Here is a 16,054-nt window from a genome sequence, read left to right on the forward strand (position 1 = left end):
TAATCACTGTAGTGTAAAAGTAGACGTAAGGAGACAAAAAAGCATGGCTGTATTCCAATAAAGTTTTTATTTATCAACACCTAAATTTGAATTTCATATAGTCTTCACTTGTCACAAATTTTTTTTTTCACCATCTAAAAATGTAGAAAAACCAAACCCACTGCCATCAAGTTGATTCTGACTCAGAGCAACCCCCTATAGGACAGAGTAGAGCTGCCCCATAGAGTTTCCAAGGAGAGTCTGGTGAACTGGAACTGCAGACCTCTCAGTTAGCAGGTGCCATCCGTAGTGCTTAAGTGCTATAGCTGCTAACCAAAAGGTCGGCTGTTCAAATCCACCAGGCCCTGCTGTGTTACCAAATGCAGTAGGTCTGCAGCTGTACTCTCATTAAGAATAACTAAGAGTCAAGAGGATTTAAAACAGGCATAGTCGACTCGACGGCACTGGGGGTTTTATAGTTTAATACTGGCAGTAGGAGGCAGGGAAAACACTCTCAAAGTACTGTCTCTCAGAACAAAAGGCTGTGAGAAGTTTTCTACTTTGTAGTAAAAGGGAAGTTATACATATTTATTAAACTGGGAAATAGCATATAGAAAAAAAGTTTTTTTTTTTAAACTTCTGGGAAATAGCATACATATTCAAAAAAGTAGTTGGTCAGGCTTTTGGCAGGAAGCAGCTGGTAGACCTCTTCCTTCTGAAATGGATCCAAGTAAATGAGGCAAATCCGCTGACTAGTTCCTGGGCATCAGTCTTGGTTCCTAGGCAGGACTCATTATGGGATGGGGACACCCGGCGGTCAACCAAATTGTTTCTGCGCCTGCGCGGGATCCTGGTTTTAGTTGCTTTACCTGAAAAACAATCCTAAAAGGAAGGGTTAAGGAAAATCTGGTTGCTGACTGCTTGGAATTTAGCCTCAGGTTGAGATACTTGCTTCCTCCTCTCGGGCCTACGCCGTATCTTATTTGCTTTGGAATTTTTTTACAGCCCCTGTTCACAAGAGGGTTAATTTTACCTCAGGATCCCAGACCTGTCTCACTTGTAAACTCTATGGTGCAGTTCTACTCTGTCCTATAGGGTCGCTACGAGTCGGAATCCACTAGATGGCAACGTTTTTTTTTTTTTTCTAAATGAGTTTATCTAAAAGTGTTTTAAAAAAAATCTTAACTCACGGGCCACAAAAACAGGCAGTGTGCTGATTTAGCCCGCGGGCTGTAGTCTGCGACTCCTTCCATAGTTTTTCACTGGAACACATTTTCCTCTACAGGCGTATAAAAAAAAATTTTTTTTTATCTGGGACTCCTTCCATAGTTTTTCACTGGAACATTTTCCTCTACAGGCGTATAGCAGATGAAAAAGGATATAACACTTCTGCTGCATCATAAAGTTGCTATAAAATGAGTTAATACAGGTAACAGTATCTAACTTTACAATTATTATTCTGGAACTGGTGTCAGCCGCCCAGCTAAGGTCAGAACTAAGGTCAGCGGCTGGACTAAGACGCAATTGGGCTGCTCGCGCATCGGAGCTGTCCTTTCCACCCCACACCCCCCGTGAGTCTTTGCGCGATCGGACTTCCGCCCAAGTAGCTATCACGGACTCAGTTCGGCCCCTTTCTCCTGAATCCCGGGAGAATCTGAAGGGCGATTGGCTAGTAGAGCCCAGTAGCTGTTTAGGATTGGCCATCGCAACGAGGGAGCCAGGACGATGTTTACTACGACTGGCCAGTGTAGTCCTGGGAGGTGTGCGGACGGTTCCCACGAGCTACCGCTGGACGGAGTGGGGGAATCGAGCGTGAACGCCAGCAATTGGCGTGCGTGGGTGTGGCTCGAGGCTTCTTTGCGATCGCTCCGTGAGGCGCGAAAAGACGGGGTACGGCTTCGTACATCGCTTGGCCCCGGAATGGAATGCCGGTCGTTTATTGGCCAAAACGGCTCGGGGCGGGGAAGTGGACCGCAGAGGCGGCCATCGATTGGTGAGAGTTGCTTGGGGCGGGGCATGAGTTCAGTGAAGACAGCCTGCGATTGGCGGTTTGGCATGGGGCGGCCATTCCGGTGCGGCGGTAGCTCGCGATTGGCCTACGTGTCTGCAGGGCCACGAGCCGGTTCCTAGGCTCCGCGCGGCGATGGCGCCAAGCGGCTGGCGCTTGGTGCGCGGACTGTGGGCGGCTGGGAAGCCGCTGTTTGAAGGTCGAGTGCTGCTTGTCACCAACACACTAGGCTGCGGGGCGCTCATGGCGGCTGGGGACGGCGTGCGCCAGTCCTGGGAAATCCGAGCTAGGCCAGGCCAGAGGTTCAACCTGCGGCGCTCCGGTGAGCTGGCCCACCTGCTGCCCTTGACCCCGTGGGACCTTTGACCCCGACCTTAGAATCAGAGAACCCGGCACTGTATCCACTGGCCGTGACCCCTGACCTTTGACCTCAGTCTCAGGCCGGACCCTTGACCTCGACTTGAGTCCATCTACTCCCTAGCCTCCGTCCTTGCCCACCCCAGGGGTCTCCTCCCTGCCCACCGCCGGGGTCCTCGTCCTCTCCCATTCTCGGAGTCTCCTCACCTCTACATACCCTCCCACTCCCAGGCTCCTCTTGCCTTCCAACTCCCGGGATCCTCGTCCTCTCCCACCCCCGGGGTCTCTTCTCTTCCGGGACTCTGTCATCTGCCACTCCCAGGATCTTCTTCCTCGGGCTTCCTCTGGTACCTCCACCCCTGGTATCTCCTCCCCTCCCATCTCCCGGCTTTTCATCACCTACCACCACGGAGCTCTCCATCTCCTCCCACTTCCGGAGTCTCCGTCCCCGCCCGTCTCTGGGGTTCCTTCCCACCCCTGGGGTCTCCTCCTCTCACCGGGATCTTCTCCCCTGTCCGGAGTCTCAGTTCCCATCCATCCCCTGGATCCTCCAATCCCTCTCATCCCGGAGTTCCCGCCCACCCCTGGCATCTTCATACCCTCCCGCTCCCAGCGTCCTCGTCCTCTTCCACCCCCGGGGTCTCCTCTCTCCGAGATCTTCCCTTTCACCTCTAGGATCTCCTCCCCTCCCACCGCCGGGGTGTCCCCTCTCCGGCGTCTCCGTCCCGTCCTCTTCCACTCCCAGGGTCTCCATCTCCTTCCACTCCCAGGATCTCCATCCTCTCCCACTCCCTGGGCCTCTGTCCCCTCCCATCCCCTTGCTCAGTCCCCGCCCACCCCTGGTCTCAGTTTCCCTATGGTAGAATCCCGCCAGCGTGCGCGCCCCTCCCTGGCCCTACACTTTCCAACCCGCTAAGGCTGGGTTTCACTCTGAAAAGCAGGGCACTGATAGAACCTCCTGGCAGGGGTGGGGCGGGATGAACCTAGAAGAGGAGAAGCGTCTGGACAGGACCTGAAAGAACACAGGGGTGGACTCTCCCTGTTTTGGGCCGAGAAACTCAGGCTCAGGGAGAGTGCCTGGATTGAAAGCTCTGCTGGCCCTAATGCCCAGACTCTTGCACTCTTCTGCCCTCAGCGAGCATGTTTGCCATGGGCTGCAGCATGGGCCCCTTCCTGCACTACTGGTACCTCTGGCTGGACCGCCTGCTCCCCGCCTCTGGCCTCCGCAGCCTCCCAACCATCCTCAGGAAGGTTCTGGTGGACCAGCTGGTGGCCACACCTGTGTTAGGTGTCTGGTACTTCTTGGGTAAGAAGCCCTGTGTCTTAGCTATCTAGGGCTGCCACAACACAAACACCACGAGTGGGGAATTTAAAGGACAGAGATTTATTTTCACACAGTCAGGAGAAGGCCTTCCTATGTGTTTCAGCTTTGTTGTTAGTTGCCATCCAGTCCATTCTGACACATGGCAGCCCCACACAGGTGGAGTAGAACTGCTCCATAGCATTTTCAAAGCTGTGACCTTTTGGAAGCAGATGACCAGATCTTTCAGCTAGTAGTCCAGCACTGAACCATTTGTCCCACTCAGCTTCTAGTAGCTGCCAGCAATCCTTGGTGTTCCTGGGCTTGTAGGTGCATCTGCCTCAGTCGTCTGTCTTCCTCTTCCCCTTGTGTGTTTCTGTCTGTTCTTAGACCTCAGAAGTGATTAGGTTTAGGACACTGGTATACCCTAATAATATAACAAAAGAAAACTCTATTTCCAAACAAGATGATATTCCCAGGTACAGGGGCCAGGACATCAATATCTATATTGAATACATACAGTACATGTATGTGGGGGACACAGTCGAATCCATAACACCCTGTGAGACTTGGCTCTGTCCCTCACTGGTTGGGAGGAGCAGAGCCAGCCTTCTGTTAAGAAGGATGCCAAGGTGCTCTTCTGATGAGCCTCCTGTGTGTGGCCCTGGACCGAGGCTGGTCACAATGGTGACTGAACAGACCTGGTCTGGCCCTCAGGGAGCTAGTGATAGTGGGTGTGAGTGGGGGTGTGAGTGTAGGAGGGTGAGAATGATGTTGGATGGGGCTGCTCTTGGCAAGGGGGTCAGGAAGTCTTTCCAAAGGAAGGGACACTCAGCTGACTTAGAAGACTCGGTCAGGCAGGGGAAGCAGCCCAGGGGAAGCAGCCCGGGCATGGCCCTGAGACCTGAAGGCTAGGGTTGATGGGGCGCTAAGGATAGGTGGGAGGAGCAAAGGGCAATAGTGGCTCTAGTTGGGGAGTGGTGTCCAGCTCTAGCCCCAGCCTCCAGGCTGTTGGGCAGTTGCTCATCCCCCCTACACGCCTCTGCTTCATTTCAGAGGTAGGTCCCACCTCAGGGCCTGTTAATGTCCTGCTTCTCCTGCCTGAGACACTTTCCCTGGTGTCCACTGAGTGTCACTTCCACCACCCACCTCCTCCATCACCAGCCCTCCCTGGCCTGTAACACTCATTTCTTGGTTTCCTTCCCAGGCCTTGGCTGGCTGGAGGGCCAGACGCTGGACGAGAGCTGCCAGGAGCTTCGGGACAAGTTCTGGGAATTCTATAAGGTGGGGGAGTCTATTGGCCCAGGCCCCGCCCCCTCCATGCCCTGCCTCTCCGCTGGCTGGCCCCGCCCACCCCTGCATGCTCCAATCCTCACAGCCCCGCCTGGCTCCACCCACAAGCTGCTCCGCGCTTCACTGCCTTCCTCTCCCTGCAGGCTGACTGGTGCGTTTGGCCCCCTGCGCAGCTAGTGAATTTCCTCTTCGTGCCCTCCCAGTTCCGGGTCACCTACATCAACGGTGTGACTCTAGGCTGGGACACTTACCTCTCCTACCTGAAGTACCGGGTGAGCATGAGCGGGCCAGGCCACCAAGTCCAGGCCCAGCCCTCTCCCGCATGGTGGGTTCGTCCCTAGCGCGGTGGAGATGGCCCATGTCTGATGTGGATGTGACCTTGGACAGGTGCCTGCCGCAGCTGTGGAGCGGGGCTGACCTCAGAGGGAGGACAGGTGGACAACGCTCGGTGAGACGGCCAGAAGGGACGGACCAGGCGTGGTGTGATGATGGACCCTCTTGTGTGGGCAGATCCCGGCCCCGGCGCCCCAGGCCGCTTGGCCCTTGGCACCTGCACACTGAGCTGCTGGCAGGACTGAGCATCAGAGGAGGTCAACACTGACCCTCAACGAGTATCTACCTGGTCGGAAGGGGACCGGCCCCCACAGAGGGCCAGCTCCACCCCCACTCCCAGGCTGTCCCTTCCAAGCCCACGGCCGGGCCTCAGTTTCCCCATCTGGAACACAACCACAAAGATGGGCAGTCATGTCCCAGCCCTTCTCTATGAGAGCCTCATGACCCATGACTGAGGGGCCCCAGCCCTGAGTGCCAATCCTTCCACACCGCAGTAGGTAGGCTCCAAGCCAAACAGCCGACCTCAGGGCTCCCTCAGGTCCTGGGGCTAAGGTGGGATCATCCCCTGTCCCCTTGGAGCAGGGTCCGCAATGTGGGTGGGGGGGGCACCTACAGCTCTCATCTTTGATCAACAATGACTAGAAATTCTATTAAATTCTCTCTGAAACTGGAACTCTCGCGGCTCACCCCAGCCAGCAGGGGTGGGGCAGGTGCACACTGGACACTGCCTTGTCCATTCTGCTTTATTGGATTGTGTGTGGTGGCTCTTGTGACATCTTTTGGGGCGTCTGGGGGGCATTTTTGACACTCGTGACATCAGAACAGGTCTGGTGGGGGGGGTCCCAGGGTGGCAGACACCCACAGCAGCCCCCTCAGGGGAGAGGAGGTGGAGGAGGGTTGCTGGGCTCTGACCCCCGTGGTCCACCCTGAGACCTCATGGTGGTTGTCTACCGTGTCCAACTCGGGGCTGGCGAGGCCCTGTCACCCCCACTACCAATCAGCCTGCCCTGGGGTGTCATCAGGCCCCTGTCACGATTGACAACTGTTAATGGAGATGAATTTTAAAAAAAGTGAGGTCTAGAGAGGAGAGCAGGTGGTGCATTCATGGGGCCAAGACATGGCAGAGCGGAGAGGGGACAGGCAGGGCAGGGTGTAGGTACAGGGTGGGCCTGCTGGGCACGGTGGGTGGGGCTGTATGGGAGACGAAGGAGCCTGAGCCCTGGGGACATCTCCAATAAATAAATAAATAGCTAGGATAATAAATAAGGGGGGACAGGGGCAGGGTCTCACGCCCACAGCCTGTGGGGGCCGGGTCAGGCCCAGGGGGATGGGGCAGGGCCAGGGAGAGGGGCCAGGCAGCTCTCAGCAGGCGCAGTCCTGGTGCGGGGGCGCCTGCTGGTCCGTGAGCTGTGGGCCCTGCTTGGCGCCTGTGACTGCAGGGTCAGCCGTGTCCAGCGACTCAGACATCTTCTCACAGATGACGTCCACCAGGCGCTCAAAGGTCTGCTTGACGTTGATGTTGTCCTTGGCGCTTGCCTCAAAGAACTCAAACCCTGTGGCGAGGTTGGAGAAGGAAGAAGTAAGTACCCTGGGGTGGGACCTCAGGCCCCCACTCCCAGATAATGGGGTGGTGAGAAAAAAAGGGAGGGACCTGGATAGTCCCAAGGACAACTGGGACATTAAAGGCACTGACAAGTCCTGCACGTAAACAAGATTAGACTAGGTCCACCCTGAGTTTCCCCTACTCCTTCCCCAAACATCCCCTTCTCACTGTCCCAAGCCCAGTGCTGGCCCTGGTGCCTCTGACACTCAGATCTAGCCACACCCTCCCCGATCTCTACTTCTTCCAATTGACCCTCATGTTCTAGACAATTTGGTGAAACTATTTGCCAAAACACACAGGGTCTTTCCCATCTTTGGGCCTTTGCCCAAGCTGTTTGCTCTGCCTGAAAGGCCCTTCCTCAAGCATCAGATCCAACACCCTCCTCCAGGAAGCCTTACCTACACCCAGGCAGAGCCCGTCTTCACCCAAAGGCTCCTCTGGCCTGGGACACTCCTCCTTCCAACCTGGCCCCACAAAGCTGGAGCCCTCTCAGGGACCCAGTAACACTTAGGATGGGGTTGGGCAGTGAGAGTACTGGAATGCGTTAATGACTTTCTGCATAGTGAACTCTTACACATCCATCAAACCCACCTCCCCTGGCCCCTTGAACAAGGCCACTTAAAGCATCAATTGCCTGGATTCTGGTCCAGGCCCTATCTTGGTGTGGTGCGATGGATCCCTTTTATATAGCCTTTCTTACCATGCTCTTGTAACTCCCACCAAATGACTGCGTGGGATTATGCGAATGAGGTGCTTGTGGCCCACCAAGGGGATTCGATAGCTTGCTAATAATGTAAATAAGGTACATGGCACTCTCGTGAGTGGGGGGCCACGCAAATAAGGTGTATGGAACCTTAACAAGGGGATTGGTCAGTTTTGCCATCCTGCTAGGCTTAAAAGCCAGATGTAGAGCAGAGAGGGGACCTGATTATCACTAAGAAGAGACTGGAGTGGAGCGCATCTTTTGGACCTGGGATTCTGGCGCTGAGACCCTCCTAGACCCAGCAGACAGACAGAGCTGTAATGCCAAGGACAGCAAGCAGCAGTGGCAAGGAAACGCTGGCAGCAGAGGCTGCAGAACCAGAAGGCTGGCAGGAGGCTTGCTGGCAGAGTGAGGTGTCTCCAGGCAGAGAGCTAAAAGTGCCCTGTAACACCTGCCCAAGCAGAGCAGAGGCCGGGGGGCCAGAGAGAGGCATGCGTGCAGGCACAGCTGAGAAGAAGCTGTCCTGATTGGACAACTGTATCCTGAGCTTTGCTGAACCTGAGTTGTAACCTGTTACTTCCCTAATAAACCCCATAATCATGAGTACTGCCTGTGAGTTCTGTGTGGCTATTGCAACAAATTACCAAAGCCAGCAGAGAAGGAGAAAGGGCCATGGGAGGGACGGCTGGTGTCAGAATTGGTAAAAACGCTGGAGGGTGGAGGCATGTCTGGCCGGTGTCAGAATTGGTAAAAAGGCTGGAGGGAGGAGGCATGTCTGACTTCCGCCTCATAGGAATCAACCTTGGGGTGGTGATGCTGAGAATGATTTTCCTTCTCCCTCATGAAGTTAGAGGACGCCTCCCCCACCACGCCATTTGTACACATGGCTTTGCTGTGAGACCTTGGGCATATCCCTTCCCCTCCGGGGCCTTAGTTTCCTGTCTCTAGCTTTGTATGTCTCCAGCCCACCAGGCACTCACCGAGGTGGTCGGCCAGTTGCCGGCCACGCTCTGATGACACCACTCGCTCATCCTCCATGTCACACTTGTTCCCAACCAGCAGCACCTGTGCATTGTCCCACGAATAGGTCTTGATCTGGGTTGACCTGGAGGAGGCAGGGACAGGTGGGTTAGGGTCTTGGTGCATCTGAGCCCTGGCCCCACACATCAGCCCAGGGCTGCCCCTCTGCCCTAGAAAAAAGACTCTTGAGGCACAACTGGTCGGTCCCCACCCATTTATGCTTTCATCTCCCTGTTGCTCACCCCACTAGGCCATCAAAAGAACCCCACTGCTGTCGAGTCAATTCGAACTCATAACAACCCCATGGCTTACAGAACAGAACTGCTCCAGTGTGTTTTCTTGGCTGTGCTCTATATGGAAACAGATTACCAGGCCTTCCTTCCATGGTGCTGCTAGATGGCTTTGAGCCACCAGCCTTTAGCTTAGCAGCCAACTGAAAACAGCTTGTACCACCCAGGGACCTTCAACCCATTGTTAAGTTGATCCTGACTCAGAGCAACCCCATAGGACAAAGTAGAACTGCCCCATAGGATTTCCAGGGCTATAATCTTTATGGAAGCAGATTGCCACATCTTTCTCCCACAGAGCGAACCCTCACTGGTGGGTTCAAACTGGTGACATTTCGGTTAGCAGCCAAGCGCTTAGCCATTGTACCACCAGAGCTCCTTCCAGGAACTTTAAAAAAAAACAAATTTTTTTACCTCCCCATTAATCCTTGAACACGCCAGGTTTGGCCCCACCTCATGGCCTGTGCCCTGGCTATCCCCTCTGCCAAGAACACTCTCCTTTCTCTCCTTATCCGTCAATATTGCCTCACTCCCCAAGAGTCCCTCCTGGGACCCCCAGTCTCCTGAGCCCCCAAAAGGGAGGCCTTTCCTCATCCGCTCTTACCTCTTTGGGTCTTGCTCCAGTGACTCCCAGCTCTTGGAAACCACTCCCAACCTCCCCAGGCCCCCGCCCCACAGAGGGGATCATTTCTCCCTACGCAGCAAATACAGAATGTTTTTAAAAAGTTATCATTATTTCTGGGCAGAAAATTTAAAGCTTTACAACCTCTAACACTATGCGAACTATCCTTACAGTTTCTACCCTCCACCCAAATGTTTTTTTTACTGTTTGTTTACATGTTTCATTTTTTTGTCTGAAATCCTTTTTTTCCCCACTATTTTGAGCTGGTGTCACACTGTTTCAATGGTTATAGGATGGCAGCAAGTTTGGAAACCCAATATTGTTCTTTACATTTATGCCTGGCAGGCTGCGGCTTCCTCATTTTTGCCTGTGCCCCCTGCCCTGCCCCAAACCTGGCTAGGGGGACAGCCTGAGAGGGGGCAGTGACAGAGCTCACCAGTCCTGCACGGCATTAAAGGACTCTTCATTGGTGATGTCGTACATGAGAATAAAACCCATGGCGCCCCGGTAGTAGGCTGTGGTGATGGTCCGATACCGCTCCTGCCCTGCCGTGTCCTGAGGAAGAAGAGATAGAGGGTCAGAGAGGACCCATACATATGCCCCTTGGAAGGAACACGGGCTCTGAGATCATCCAGTCCAAACCCCTTGAGGCACAGAAAGGGGTAAGGGCTTGACCAGGAGCACAGTGGATCAGTGAAAGCAAAAAACTAGTACTGAGTCACATGACCTACAGAATCCACTCAGGGAACATTCGCTCATCCACTCAACAGTGTGCCACGCCCTGTGCTGGACACTGGGGACATAACTGTTAACAAAATGGACAGAAATCCCCACCCCTGTGGAGCTGACAGTCCAGTGTGGTAAACAGGTATTAAACACTTAAAAAGAAGAACATATATCTTATGTCAGAGAGTGACAAGGGCTGAGGCGAAACCTAAAGCCAGATGAGGGTGGGAGCGTTGGGAGAGCACAGTTTCAAAACCTGAAGGTGAAGGAAGAGCCATGTAGGTATTAGGGGCAAGAGGACTCCGGGCAAAGGGCAGAGCCTGTGCAAAGGCCCTGAGGTGGGACCATGCCTTTGGATTTGAGGAAGGTGGAAGAGGAGGTGAAGGGAGAGGAGTGTGGGGGTGGCAGTGGGGACAGGCCAAGCAGACCCATGTGTTACAAAGTAGAATTGCCCCATGGGGTTTCCTTGGATCAGCAGCCCTTTCTTACACAGTGCCTCTGGGTGGATTTAAACCACCAACTGTTAGGTTCACAGCCAGTCACAAACTGCTTGCACCAATCAAGACCTGGGTGTGTTTTACAGTGAGCAAGGTCTCAGGAGCCACCAGCACAGAGGAGGGATGATTCTGACTTAGGACTTAACAGGCTCCCCAGGCATTCAGGAGCCCTGGTGGCACAGTGGTTAAGAGTTTAGTGGCTAACCAGTTCAAATCCAGCAGCTGCTCCTTGGAAACCCTGTGGGGCAGTTCTACTCTATCCTACAGGATCACTTTGAGTCATGGGTTTTTTTTTTTTTTTTAATTCTCCACCGGCCCTCACCTTCATGGGGGGAGGGGGATGGAGGAGGCCAGGAGACCCTGAGCGAGTCACCTGCACCTTTCCCAGAAGTGATGGGGGTGCTGGGGTGCTCTCCCCTGTACATCCATCCCCTAGTGCACAGCAGGCGCCTGATAAATATCTGGGGTGTGAATGAATGAATTCAGCCAAGGCAGAGATGGCCAGAACTGGGGCTGTGTTTCAGGGAGTGGACAGGGATGAAACTGAGAGCCCCCCGAATCTCCCCCAGACTCACCCAGATCTGCAGCTTGATCCTCTTGTCGTTGCGGTAGATGGTCTTGACCTTGAAGTCGATGCCCACAGTGCTGACAAAGGCAGGCGTGAAGGAGTCGTCGGCATAGCGGAACAGGAAGGACGTCTTGCCCACGCTGCTGTTGCCGATGATAAGGATCTTGAACATGTAGTCGAAGTTTTGGTCCGAGGACTCCTTCTGCCCGTAGCGCGAGTCTGTGGCTGATGCCATCTGGGGGTATGGAGCGGAGGCGAGCCTGAGGGGGGCTCCCTCCAGATCCCAAGGCTGAACCCACGATGAAGAGCTCCAGAAAGGCACAGGCGTGCGGAGACCACCCTAGTCCCATCAGAAGCCCCAGCACTAACAGTGGTGTCCGTAGCACCGGGCGACCGGTGACCTTGAACGGCGGGAGGTTCCGGGGAGGAGCTCAGAGGAACGACGGGGATGGGGTCACCCTGCAGCCCCCTCCCGCAGTAACCCGAAGCCCTACCACTACGACCAGAGGAGTTACTGCAGTTGGCCCCACCCCCCATCAATCATTCGTGGTCCTCAGAGCGGAGCTGCGCCGGTGCCAGCGCACAGGCCTGTACTGCTCCGCAGAACGCAGGTACGCAGCCCCTTCCCCCAACCCCCCCAGGTAAGGAGCACAAGGACTGAGGCAGCTGCATCATGTGATGGGGCGGGGCGTCACATGCTCACATGCACACAGCCGGACACACCCACACCTGTATAGGCACGCACAAGAGCGTGCAAAGACACTTGGGTGCACAGGCCGCAGACGCAAGCACCTGCCTGCACACCGACTCATACATACAAATGTGCAAACCCACCCAAGCAGACGGCACCCTCCACCCAGGCAGGAGTGTACACGTCACCCACAGGCCCACGCAGCCCCGTGTGACATGGCCATGCACACACACGCACAGTGCACGTGTCTCCCTCCACACGCGTGCTGCACGCACGCTCTTGCGCCCAGACCCCCACAGGGATAAGGGAACATATCCACGTACACACGAAAGGAGACACACAGAACCGCCGACACAGGCGGGCGCGCACATGCGTGTGCACACCACGCGAACGCGCACGCACAGAGCCTCCCGCGCTGCACCTGCCTCCCTTCCCCCTCCGCCGCAGAGCTGGGGTGGGGGGGTGGGTGAGGATCGGCAGGTGGGGGCGCCTGACTCCATCCCCTCCCCAGATCCCCGGCTGTCGCATCCATCCCCTGTTCAAGCTCCGCCAACCTCGTCCCCCATCCCGCCGGCGCATCAGTCAAATGAAGGTTACGCAGGTGCGCGGAGCAGCAGCGTACCAGGCCGCCCGGGAGCTTACCTTGCCCTGCACCAATGCGGTGGCAACCCTAGCGGTGGCGACTTTTTTGGTAGCGGCGGCGACTGGGTGCCCCGTGAGCTGATGTGGGGCTGCGCGGCAGCGGAGGCGGCTCAGGCCCCTGCAGTCCGCGGTGACGTCCTGCAAAGAGTGGGGCGGGGCCTTGCATGCAGACACCGCCGTGACGCCATCCAGGGGCGGGGCCGCGCATGGAGATTGGGCTGGCTGGCGCACGCAGAGGCAGGAGGGGCGGGGCTCCGGCGCAGATAGACGCGTGAATAGGGCGGGCCCCAGCGTTTGCACCCAATAGTGCGAGGGGGCGGGGCGAGGAAGGCGGTGCAAGCGGGAGATGCCTGCAGGCTCCGCCTCTTGTCAGTGTCAGGAAGGTGGGGCTGCTTGGTGCTCTCTCACTAGCTTATGCAATTGAACGACTGGCAGAATGACCAATAAAAGACCGCCGCCTCCCTCCTACCGTCCAATGGTGGCTCCCGGGTGGTTGAAGGGCTGAGCGTCTGAGGCCTTGGCGGAGACCGTGGATTCGCCGGCTGACCCTTCCCTGCCCGCGCCCACCCGGGGATGTGGATTCCCGCGACCCCCGCCCCGCCCGGAGTTCTGTGACCTCTCGTTAAACGCCCCTTACTCCCAATTTCAGAAAATAGGAGCTAGAGCCCGAGAGATACTCCCTGCTCCCCCCATTTATGAGGTTTAAAATAAATACAAAAGAAGAAATAGCGGAAATAGAGGTCAAGACGGACCCCCGTCCAATTTCTGATTATAAGACCCCAAATGGGAAGTGGCTGGTAGCGGCTCCCCGCCTCCCCGTTTCTGAGGCTAAAAGGAAGAAGAAATAGGAGTCAAGAGAGCCACCCCTCTCCCCAGTTTCTGGAAAATAAGGAAGGGGCTCTGGACGCTCCGGGAACCCCTTCCCCTCCTGCGTCTCTATTGAGAAAAAAATTCCAAGAAAAGGTGGAACAGGGACAGAGAAACGGCCTGTCCCCTAAGCCCCCAAAGCCTGCAATACAAGACCAGGAAAACAGGGCAGGGGGTGCGCGAGGTCGCTAGCCTAGCCCTTCATTCCTTGGGTTAAAAAGACCCAACAATACAGACAAGAAGGCTAGGGGATGCTGAAGTCGCTCTCCGGTTTCCTGGTTCCTGAGGCTAAAAAAAAAAAAAAAAAAACAGGAACAGGAGAGACCCCTCCCCCCATTCATCCTGGGAAACAAGAGGCAAAGAAATGAGACTTTGGTGGCTAAGATGCTCTATCAATGAAGCTAAGATGCATCATTCCCAAAATCTTGACAAAAAAGTCGGAATTGAGGAGGGAAGGAGCTTGAGACCCCAGTACCCATTTTGAGCCTCCAGGACCCCACTCGTGCTCCCTACCCCACAGGGAGCGACTGGCCCCAGGAGTATCCTGATTCCCCATCCCCCATCAGGAGGTGGGGGCGGGGGGGGCCTCGTCCTGTTTATAAAAAGCTCTGCAGCTGTGGAGGCGCCGAGAGACCAGAATAACTTCGCTTGGCGAGGTCGCGCTCCACGCCTCGCCCTCCTCCCCCTCCCGTGCGCCCTGGAAGTGCCTGGACATTCCTCCCGCCCCGTGGAATTTGGGAAGTTAATTTTTTTCCCAGGTTAATATTTTAGTCTCCCTCCCTCATTCGGACTATAAAAGTAACACGAACACACTGCGGAGAATTGGGAAAATTCAGAAAAACAAGAAAATAGAAATAGATCCACCTCCATCCTCTTCCTTCCCTCCTCCTCCCACTTAAACCAAGGTCAAGTCCTCGCCTCTGGGTGGGGCTCCAGAAGCCGGTGGCCCCGGGACTGGCCCGCGAGATGGGCAACGAGCCTCAAGGCCACTGGGCTCCCTGAACCCTCAAACACATGCCCAGCTTCGGGCTTTGAACTGCTTGGAGCTCAGAAATACCCTCTGATTTGAATGAAGAAAAGCAAAAACACAAGGGAAAGATTAGTCCAAGGGACTAATGGACCATAACTACCACAGCCTCCACCAGACCTAGTTCAGCACAACTAGATGGTGCCCAGCTACCACCACTGACTGCTTGCTTTGATACGGGTCACAATAGAGGGTCCCAGACAGAGCTGGAGAAAAATGTAAAACAAAATTCTAACTCACACACACACACACACAAAACCAGACTTACTGGTCTGACAGAGACTGGAGAAACAGAGTGTGGCCCTTGGACATCTTTTTAGCTCAGTACTGAAGTCACTCCTGAGGTTTATCTTTCAGCCAAAGATTGTTGTTAGGTGCCATCAAGTCGGTTCCAACTCATGGCTACCCTATGCACAACACTGTCTGGTGCTGCGTCATCCTCACAGTTGTTGCTATGCTTGAACCCACTGTTGCAGCCACTGTGTCAGTCCATCTTATTGGGGGTCTTCCTCTTTTTCCTTGACCCTCTGTTTTACCAACCCAAAAATTAAACAGGCTTGTAAAACAAAAAGAGACTAAACTGGCACACCAGTCCAGGGGCAGGGATGTGAGGCAGGAGGGGACAGGAAAGCTGGTAACTGGGAACCCAAGGTGGAAAAGGGGAGAGTGTTGACATATCGTGAGGGGTGGCAACGAATGTCACAAACAATATGTGCTTAGTTGTTTAATGAGAAACTAATTTGCTCTGTAAACCCTCATCTAAAATACAATAAAACTCTTTTTCAAGTGGCCGGGAAGATGGTGGACATTCAGACTGAGTGTGCCTACCAAAAGCAGCTGACAACCTTCCAAAACAAAAAGAGTGTCCTGCTAGGAGAAACTGGCAAGGAGAAGCTCCCACATTATTACAAGAACATTGGTTTGGGCTTCAAGACACCCAAGGAGGCCATTGAGGGCACCTACATTGACAAGAAATGCCCTTTCACTGGTAACTTCTCCATTTGAGGGCGCATTCTGTCTGGCGTGGTGACCAAGATGAAGATGCAGAGGACCATTGTCGTCCACCGAGACTACCTCCACTACACCCGCAAATACAATCGTTTTGAGAAGCCGCGCAAGAACATGCCCGTTCATCTGTCCCCCTGCTTCAGGGAGGTCCAGATCAGCGACATCGTCACAGTGGGTGAGTGCTGGCCCCTGAACAAGACCGTGCATTTCAACATGCTCAGAGTCACCAAGGCTGCTGGCACCAAGAAGCAGTTCCAGAAGTTTTGAACCTGGATGCCCATCTGCCCCCCTCCAGTGAAATAAAATTATTTTTTCTGATTCAAAAAAATAAAAAATAATGTGACTTCTAATTAAAAAAAAAAATACACTTTGATTTGATTGGGGGGATCAGTCCCCCAGAATTTGCACCAGTTTCTAAAAAAGGTTTCTGGTTACAATCCACCCAGCAGTGCCACAGAAGAAAGACCTGGTAATTTGCTTCCATAAAGATTACAGCCAAGAAAACTCTAAGGAGCACAGTTCA

The 16,054-nt window shown here is 54.6% G+C and overlaps 2 protein-coding genes and 1 pseudogene across 2 annotated transcripts; 2 read left to right on the plus strand and 1 right to left on the minus strand.

Moving 5' to 3' along the window:
• The first annotated feature begins 1,711 nt into the window (after nucleotides 1-1,711).
• On the plus strand, nucleotides 1,712-5,415 carry MPV17L2 (MPV17 mitochondrial inner membrane protein like 2). The gene is made up of 6 exons (XM_049877430.1): nucleotides 1,712-1,869; nucleotides 2,090-2,309; nucleotides 3,480-3,650; nucleotides 4,852-4,928; nucleotides 5,081-5,209; nucleotides 5,325-5,415. Exons 2-6 carry the CDS (start codon nucleotides 2,123-2,125, stop codon nucleotides 5,352-5,354), a joined length of 594 nt encoding a protein of 197 aa, XP_049733387.1. The 5' UTR covers nucleotides 1,712-1,869; nucleotides 2,090-2,122; the 3' UTR covers nucleotides 5,355-5,415.
• Nucleotides 5,416-6,632: 1,217 nt separating this feature from the next.
• On the minus strand, nucleotides 6,633-12,763 carry RAB3A (RAB3A, member RAS oncogene family). The gene is made up of 5 exons (XM_049877432.1): nucleotides 12,630-12,763; nucleotides 11,304-11,531; nucleotides 9,942-10,060; nucleotides 8,557-8,681; nucleotides 6,633-6,823 (listed from the first exon to the last, which is right to left on the minus strand). The coding sequence occupies exons 2-5, from the start codon at nucleotides 11,529-11,531 to the stop codon at nucleotides 6,633-6,635; spliced, it is 663 nt and encodes a 220-aa protein (XP_049733389.1). The 5' UTR covers nucleotides 12,630-12,763.
• Nucleotides 12,764-15,321: 2,558 nt separating this feature from the next.
• Nucleotides 15,322-15,798, plus strand: LOC126071627 (40S ribosomal protein S11-like; annotated as a pseudogene).
• Nucleotides 15,799-16,054: the final 256 nt, after the last annotated feature.

The sequence above is a fragment of the Elephas maximus genome, chromosome 3 (assembly GCF_024166365.1).
Source record: "Elephas maximus indicus isolate mEleMax1 chromosome 3, mEleMax1 primary haplotype, whole genome shotgun sequence".
Taxonomy (NCBI): domain Eukaryota; kingdom Metazoa; phylum Chordata; class Mammalia; order Proboscidea; family Elephantidae; genus Elephas; species Elephas maximus.